Source organism: Perca flavescens, chromosome 21, assembly GCF_004354835.1.
Source record: "Perca flavescens isolate YP-PL-M2 chromosome 21, PFLA_1.0, whole genome shotgun sequence".
In the NCBI taxonomy this organism is placed as follows: Eukaryota; Metazoa; Chordata; class Actinopteri; order Perciformes; family Percidae; genus Perca; species Perca flavescens.
This window is the reverse complement of record NC_041351.1, coordinates 16,587,141-16,595,104: the sequence shown is the minus strand read 5'-3', so window position 1 is coordinate 16,595,104 and position 7,964 is coordinate 16,587,141. Positions and strand designations below refer to the sequence as shown.

At 44.6% G+C, this 7,964-nt stretch overlaps 1 protein-coding gene across 1 annotated transcript; it reads right to left on the bottom strand.

Annotated features, from left to right (window-relative positions):
• Positions 1-3,366: 3,366 nt before the first annotated feature.
• nog2 (noggin 2) lies at positions 3,367-4,808 on the bottom strand. The gene has a single exon (XM_028567540.1). The coding sequence runs from the start codon at positions 4,575-4,577 to the stop codon at positions 3,942-3,944; it is 636 nt and encodes a 211-aa protein (XP_028423341.1). The 5' UTR covers positions 4,578-4,808; the 3' UTR covers positions 3,367-3,941.
• Positions 4,809-7,964: the final 3,156 nt, after the last annotated feature.

The window sequence follows — 7,964 nt, the reverse complement described above, 5'->3', positions numbered from 1 at the left end:
CACACACAATCTCAGGATAGACATAAGAGTTGACAGCACTCATCACCAGCCCACACAAACACTAAGTGTTCCCAGAGCCTAATTGGTCCCCAGTCGTCATAACAACTACAGACACACTCTTAGATACATCTCTTGCTTCTTACATGAACAAATACTTGACACACACACACACCTCCAGACACCACAAGCTGGGTATGGTGGTCTGACGGAATGCCGGGTATCATCTGCGGTGACTCCATTTATATGTGTGTGTCTGTGTGTGCCTTCCCTCCCCTCAGTGCTCCATCTAATACCCTGTCATCATCAATAACCTCAGCAGTGCTGACTCACTAGCTTTTACAACCATGGGCTTTGGCCTTACTTACAGCCACAGACCCTTGTCTCCATCTCTGTCTGTCTGTCAGCCCGCTGCACGCACGCACGCACACACACACACACACACACACACACACACCAGAGATGTGTACGTGCATGTGTACACGTGCGCCTGTGGCTGATTGTGTGTGCAAGCATGCAATCACAATACACGCTTAGCTGCACACTTATTCTTCAGCGTAGATCCGCACAGGTATAGATGTGTCTTTCACGTTTGCTCGAATGAAAGTCACCGCATAACCTTTACCACCCACCCACGCACCCTAATCCTTCCTGATCGGTCCACAATCCATCATAATAATTGAGTCTCATCATGAGACAGAGCCTTGTCATCTTTACCACAAAACTTGCCACCCCCCCACCTCCTTACCCATCATCCCTATCCTAATTGTCTCCAGGCCTTTGTTTAATTCTCCATACAGGCTGCAAATATGTGCCTAATCTTATATTCACTGAGGGTTTAAATATGTATAAAGCTTCGAAATATACCAAACTGTATTTATTATTGTGGGGTCACTGTAGCCCATTTTGTCAGAGGTCTGTGCTGATGAATGTGGAGACCATAAGGATGCTGAGCGTCTGACCACCACTGTCTTGACATTTTTATGAACATTGTGTGAATGCAGGCTGCTCTGATATGTCAGCGCCTCACTTGTGGCCGTCTGAATGGGTCGATGAGACCTCTTCAAATTATTCTCAGCGTGAAACATCAATCAAAGGGCTGTCTGCAGCCATAAGTACTGTCGATTGTATGTAAAGTGAATTTTATGATGAAATTGTGTGATTTGTTGATGAATGAAAAGTGTAGATTTTATGAATGGTGTGAAGTTGTGACACAGTCAACATCGGCCGTTTTGCATAAAGTGAAGACAGGGGTCTGACAGTTGCTCATTTGAGGATTGGCATTTTTCCCTGGGTGTAAGGAAAAACCCACATAGTCCGTATTTAAGCTACAACTGTGTTAGATGCTTTTATATTAACTCTGCACTCAAAAGGTCTCTATTTCTAGGATGGGATTAATTTAGTTGGTGCACAGTTGGTTTAAAGCTGGGGCTGCATTTTTAACAAATAGGGTTAGAAGAAATGTGAGCGTATCTAATCATACAGCAACACTTCCAGGACAATGATGAGTTCTAAAATAATAACCACAGAATATGTCATTTAACATGTGTGTCCTGAAATACATATCTAGCATTTTCATTTAAACACAAAAGAACTAACATTAAGTCTCCATTTAATCACGTTTGCGTTCAGGGACTGAGAAGATTCAAATTGTTTATTTATCTGGCATATGATTCTGAAGGATTAAGTACTTTGATGAAAATTGACGATTCATCATTTTGCTGAGGACCCCCTGGACTCCCGTCAAGGACCACCTGGAGGTCCCCGGACCCCACTTTGAGAACCTCTGATCTGACTGGCTGGCGGGGTCCGTTTCTAAAAGGTGCGCACCTAACTGGCTGGAGCCAGGGCGGCGTATTGCCTTTCACACGCTTCTAAAATACTCTCCGGGCAGAGCCTGAAAGGGTTACTGTTTCCCAAAGTGCCTCATTCTGCGCAGTCGAGAGGGGGCGGCTGAGTGGCGCCGTCGAGTCAGAGACGCAGTTTCTAAAAACCCCGAGACATCATCAAGAAAGAAGCTGACAGTAAGGAAAGCAGCCCCCCCTCCTGCCCCTTCTCCTCTTCCTCCTCCTCCGCTGGCATGCTGCCGTCCTTCTCCTCTGCTTACCAAATCCCCTCAGTGGTTCTGTCACAATAACCGGGCGGCAAGTGTCAAATCCAACTCCAACCCGCAAAAACACAAATCACTTTAACGCACACAAGATGCGCTCAGTGGAAACACTACACACGCTGCTTTTAGCTTTCAGACATTTAGTCATAGCTCTGTTTAAGTCGTTGATTGTATTTAAAGAATAATATAAACACCATAAAACCCCCTACTTACAGAAAATGACTCCTCGCCTTGATTTCATAGTTAATTTCCCTGCGCGTCTCCAGCGCGTTTAATTGGCCAAATCTCTTTAACTTGCAGACAGCAAGCTCTCCAATTAATAGTCTGCTAACGTCAAAAACAGTTGACCATTGTTTTATGGGCTTTGTGTTTTTTGTGTTTTTTTTCTTCTCTCCAGGGCGGTCAGACTTGAATAGGCGCCGGTCTGCTCCAGTCCACCTCTATACAAATACCTCAGTGGAACTTGTGTGGAGCTTCCAGAGTAAAAAGCACAGACCCCAGACGTCCCTGGCTCGCGCACATACGCTCGCCATTTCATCATCTGACACTGTTTGAAATGTCTGAATCATATTTTACCCATTATGTTAACACCTCGGAGCCCTTAAACGAGCGTGATGTGCGTAGACAGGGGAGATGAATGTGCGTGGCCTCTCCTCTCTGTCTGGCCGAGACAAATGAATGCTGGTTCTGTGTAGGCGCTTGAGGTATGTGTTGCGCATTACACAGCGTAGTAAATCAGCCCTTTCTAAAATCACTGTGACGGCGTGGAGCGTCAGGCAGTCCACACAGAGTCACTGAAGCTTGGACTTACTGTGCAGTTATAGTAACTCCACTCCACTTCGGAGCCCGACCTTCTACACTGCAAAAAATATCAGTCTGAAACAAACAAAAAATGTCATAAAACGTGGCTTAATTTCACGTGTTTCCAATTCAAGAAAACTTTTTTTTTTCCTGAATCAAATGACATTGTTATGACACTTATTTATAGGAAACACAAATTCAACTCTGTTGCAAACATCAGCATGGGAATATTTTAAGACTGAATGAGACAACATGTTCAGATGATTATTTTTACAGTGTACACGACCCCCTGGATATAGACACTCGTAAGCAACATGGCTTGACACTAATACACGTTGGAAAGATAGACTTTATTGCTAACACGTGTAAACATAACATGTACACTGATGTTTTACTTTTTTATTTATTTTATTGAATTTTTTTTTTGTTTTTAGAAATATTCAAGTAGACATCTCCCATATTTTTTTCTGGTATACTCTGCTATTCTCTTTCCTTATGCTCTATACTCACAATCGTTAAAATAATAAATAAAACGTACAGATTTGTTTATTTCTACAATACTATGTATTCCAAAAAAAGCTGAGTTCACGCCTTTATATATATATCTTTAACCTCAACTTTTTTTTTTTTACAATTTAATTATTATTGATATTAATATTATACAAAAACTCTAGGCAGCATTGCAGTGAAATAACAGTCCGCATCAATGTTCAGTTGAAGAAAAAGTTCACCTCTTGGAGAAGTGTAGCATATGCATCTTCAATGTCTCATAAAAATATCAAAAAAAAAGCTCTTCCTTATGAAGTGCTCGTGTTCCCCCCAAAACACGTTTCAGGGTTGAGAATAAAATATGGTCCTGGTTCAATTAGAAAAAAATAGCTGCATTTTTCTTAAATATGTACAATGTTGGTATTTCACTTAAAATGCTATATAAAAAAATAGATTTTCTATGGTGCCCACCTCTGTAGAGAGTTAACAGTGCAATAGAAACCGTATTTCCAGTCCACTCCCCCCTCGACTTCCTTAGAGAAAATCAGCACGAACACTTGCACTCTGAGATGATTGGGTATTGCACCTGTATCCACGTACAGTATTTCTGTCTTAGAAACCCTTGACAATACCACCGGAGGAAAATCTTGTTGATTGACTTGGCGGGTTTGCAAGACATCCCCTCAGGGAAGGAGCAAGAGCGCTCAGAGAAACAGTTTCCCTCCTTGATGTAACGTGGCCAGAACCTCACGCCCAAATCCTTCCAGGTGTGCACCACTGGGCAGTGCGTATAGGTCCACAGCCACTGCAGAAATTTCCTGCGGGCTTTCTTTCCCACTTTTATCCGACCTCCATAGGGGGTCTCTGTGAGGTCCAGCTTTTTAATCTCGTTAGGCATGGGCCCCTGCAGCTTTACCTGGTTGTCCGGCTCGGAGAAGTTCAATATGATGGGAGAGGTGATGGACATGAAGTTAGGGTCAAAGTTACTGCCGAGCTTTTTCCTCAGAGTCCTCTCGGTCAAGTCCTGCTCCCGGGGGTCATACTCCGGGTCGGGGTCCTCCTTAAGGTCGGGCACAGGGAGGTGATCACTGGGCGATGGACGGAGGCGAAGGTAATGCTGGGAAACTCCAAGGTGAACGCACACCAGCACGTAAAAGAGTAGCGTTTGTGAGAGGCCCATTATTCCTCTGGTTTTACGCACCGGTTCTTCTCGCGTTATTATTCTTCAATTCTTTTCCCGGTCACTGTGTTCTCGGCAATGGCTAGCCCGGGGCTTCATAAATAGTAGAAGTTCAGTCACCAGCAAGGCGATACTTTTAATAGACCACGTCGGGTTTGAATGACATGGAGCGGAGTGCTTTGCTTTTTAGGGCTCCTTCAACTTTGCAATGATGATGCAACTCTGCCGCGACAAGCGGTGCCCCTGCTTTGCAAAAAGTGTTTAGTCTAAACAAAAAAAGCACTAAACAAAATGGGGAAAACTCTATTCACGCTCTCTCCGGCCTCACCCCACTCCCTTGGATTCACTTTGGGTTTCTTTCGGTTGTCATGGTTACCCCGGGGACTCGAAGCCACGACGAACTGTCTACACTTGATGACAGCGGCCGAGGCGAGAGCTGCATGGAATGAAGTGTTTTCTAAAGAGACAAAATAGATCCGCAGCGTCCCGAGAGAGAAGGTCGCACAAAAGAGTACTTCACCAAGTTTTAAAATGTCACGCGCCCGGCAATGAGGGCTGCCTTGGCCAATGTTATTTTTACGCACGGCTTTTATAAACGTGGCTTCTCCTAACGTCGCCTGACGCTCTCAGGTTTGACAAGGTCCCAGGGCGCACACTCCATGGACTGAGTAAATGGTCTCTGCAGTCAGTCCCCTGAGGTATTCCAGCCGTGGATCTGTGCACCTCACTGAAAATGTCCAAAAAACTTGAGAAAAATGCTCCGCAGTGGGATGCAATCTCAACTTATGAAATGACAGCCATTTATCTTTCCAGGGGATGTTCCAAAGTCGCAGAGCAGTTCTTTACATTAAAGTCTCAGGCTGTAATATTCCTACAGAACGGCTGTGCATGAAATAGAACAAAAACGATGAAAAGCGGCGTTACAGCAAATTGCAGTGTCAGTGCATATCAAATGCAAACTGCAGAAAGCCAGTAAACGTTGTTAGTTCAGAGTTCCTTTCACCGTGCTGAATCCTTTCAGAAAAGCTCCAGATCCCACTGTCGCTGCATGCCGAGACAGTCCATAATCTGGAGCCTTTTTTGCCCGGTCAATGCAAGCGGTCAATTCCTGAGGGAGCGTCTCTACTCCTTTGATAACTGGTACAGAAGCTCCTACTGAGTCGCTCCTACTTCAGGAGTCTGAGAGACTTGGCGCTGGAGCGTTTCTTTGCTTAGGCACACTGTGTGTGAGTGTGTCTGTAGCGAGTGGTGCTCAGTCCCAAGTTAAATATCCCCCTCCGACGGCACAAAGTGTCAGAGGGGCCTGCCCACCCCACTTTCACTATGATTGACAGCCCCCCACACACACACACACACACCCTCCACCCCCCCACTCCGGGCCACCCCCTCCCCTTTCAACGTGGAAAATATCAGCCACAATCACAAGGATCAACTGGGTCCTAAAGCACCAGTTTCATTCCGTTTTATAGTGTAATATTCCACAACATGAACAGTTTGATCATATTACAGAAATTCTGAAATCTCACACAAACTTTTAGTGTTAGCCTAGATAGCAACAGTTTTCTCCGTCAGCTGAGTGTCTGTGATCCACTAATAGGTTCAATACGCTGTCAATAATCAGCTGAAGCGTTTAAAAGAGTTTCCTTGGCTTGAACTTTCCCATGAAATTGATGGGAAACGTTTAGTAGCTTGTCTACGGAAAAGGGGCATCACATTCCACCTTTGTTCGTCAGCATTTGGGTCTGCACAGGAATTGGCCCGTTGAACTTAGGGGTCACAAAATAGGCGCGTAATTAAGGGCTATAAATGGCCATGGATAACTAAGCGGTACCTTTCCCATGCTAAGCAGTCATTAGGCCCTGGACTTACTTTTGCCTGAACCATGTTGGCCTTTTTATAATGCCACTTAAAAGTGATTTAGACAAGTTAAATGTATTAACTATCAAGCTGAGGCATTTACACATTTTGTTGAGCCAAAAAGCTGGTATTAAACTATAATATTTTGGATGCGTAAGAAACGGTGGTGAAGTTGACCCCCAGTTTAAACAAACAGCAATAACTCTAATCAAAATATTTTTAACGTTTTTTTAAAATGAAAATCATACATATCAACTTTTAGTAATTATGTAATTAAACCCAGTCACAAAAGGTGGCTAGACTGAGTTTGGATGTGTTTCCCATTAGTTTGACCCTGGCTCTAGATTGATATATTTATCCTGTGCCGTTTGGATAGGCTGGCCAGGGTTATTGGGCCTGTCGACTTGTCATTGTGCTTGTCTTTTGTAGTGGTCACTAGAGGGCGTCGATCCAGCACAGTGTGGACCTGCAGCGAGGGGCTCCCCAGACTCTCTCCCTCAATGTCTGACTCCCCACGTTTGAATGCATGGTGAAGGAATGTGCGCTCATACATAGTTATGCTGCAGCTCAAGTGAAATAACTCCCCAGCTTTGTGATCCAATATCCAAAAGCCAATGCTGAAGCAATTATGGCAAAATGAAGTAATTAACCTGAATCATCTTCAATATGATTATGACTTTAAAAAAAAAAAAAGTCTCCCGTTGAAGGACTTTTATCACAGACGTGCTCTAATGTTGGTATCTGTTAGGATTAAGAGACTTCATGAGCCAATCTTAAGTGCATTAAACACATGGAAATAGTTGCCAGCAGTCTTTTGCTTCCTATGACTAAATTCCCACTGACCCCTCCAACATGCATGCAGACACACAAAGTCATAATGTGGTTAATGATTAGGGTGCCAGTGTAGACAGAGCTCAGTGGGCAGCGGGGACAGTAAGGCTGAGCTGGCTACTGTAGAACTGGCCATTGTCTTCCTCCACAGGCCTTGGGGTGCTGGACTGAGAGAGAAAACCCCATGCAGGGAGAGACACTTCCCTTCCTCCTTATTTCGAACATTAATACTGTCGAGCAACCTAGCAATGAATCCACCCCCATCCCCTGGCTAATTACTGGAAATAAAGACAAGGAGAGGAGAGAGGAGGGGACCTGTGAGCACAGTCGGGGTTGGGGCTGTTGGTGAAAGATGGTGGGGTTTCAGTAAAAGAAGGGATGGGACTTAGTTCTTTGGTTTAGGCTAATTAAATGATTGTTCAAAGGACCCCCCCCCGTAGGTCTCAATGCTGGGATGGGGGTGGGACGCACCATAGAGGAGAGAGGTGGGGCTGTTGCTGAAAATTGGGCTTGTATAACAAGGGGACTTAGCTCTTTGGTTTAGCAGTGATTGTTCACGCTCCCTTAGGTCTCAATAGGGCGCACGGTGAGGGTGCGTTGGGGGGCAGCCCTTAGGCACAGATAGGACCCCCTTCTCCCCTGAATGCTATACACACATACACACATACACGTAACACATACACAAACACATACACACAC

Bases quoted from the DNA above. Each gene is read 5' to 3' on its own strand.
- nog2 (XM_028567540.1), bottom strand. From the start codon at position 4,577: ATGGGCCTCTCACAAACGCTACTCTTTTACGTGCTGGTGTGCGTTCAC.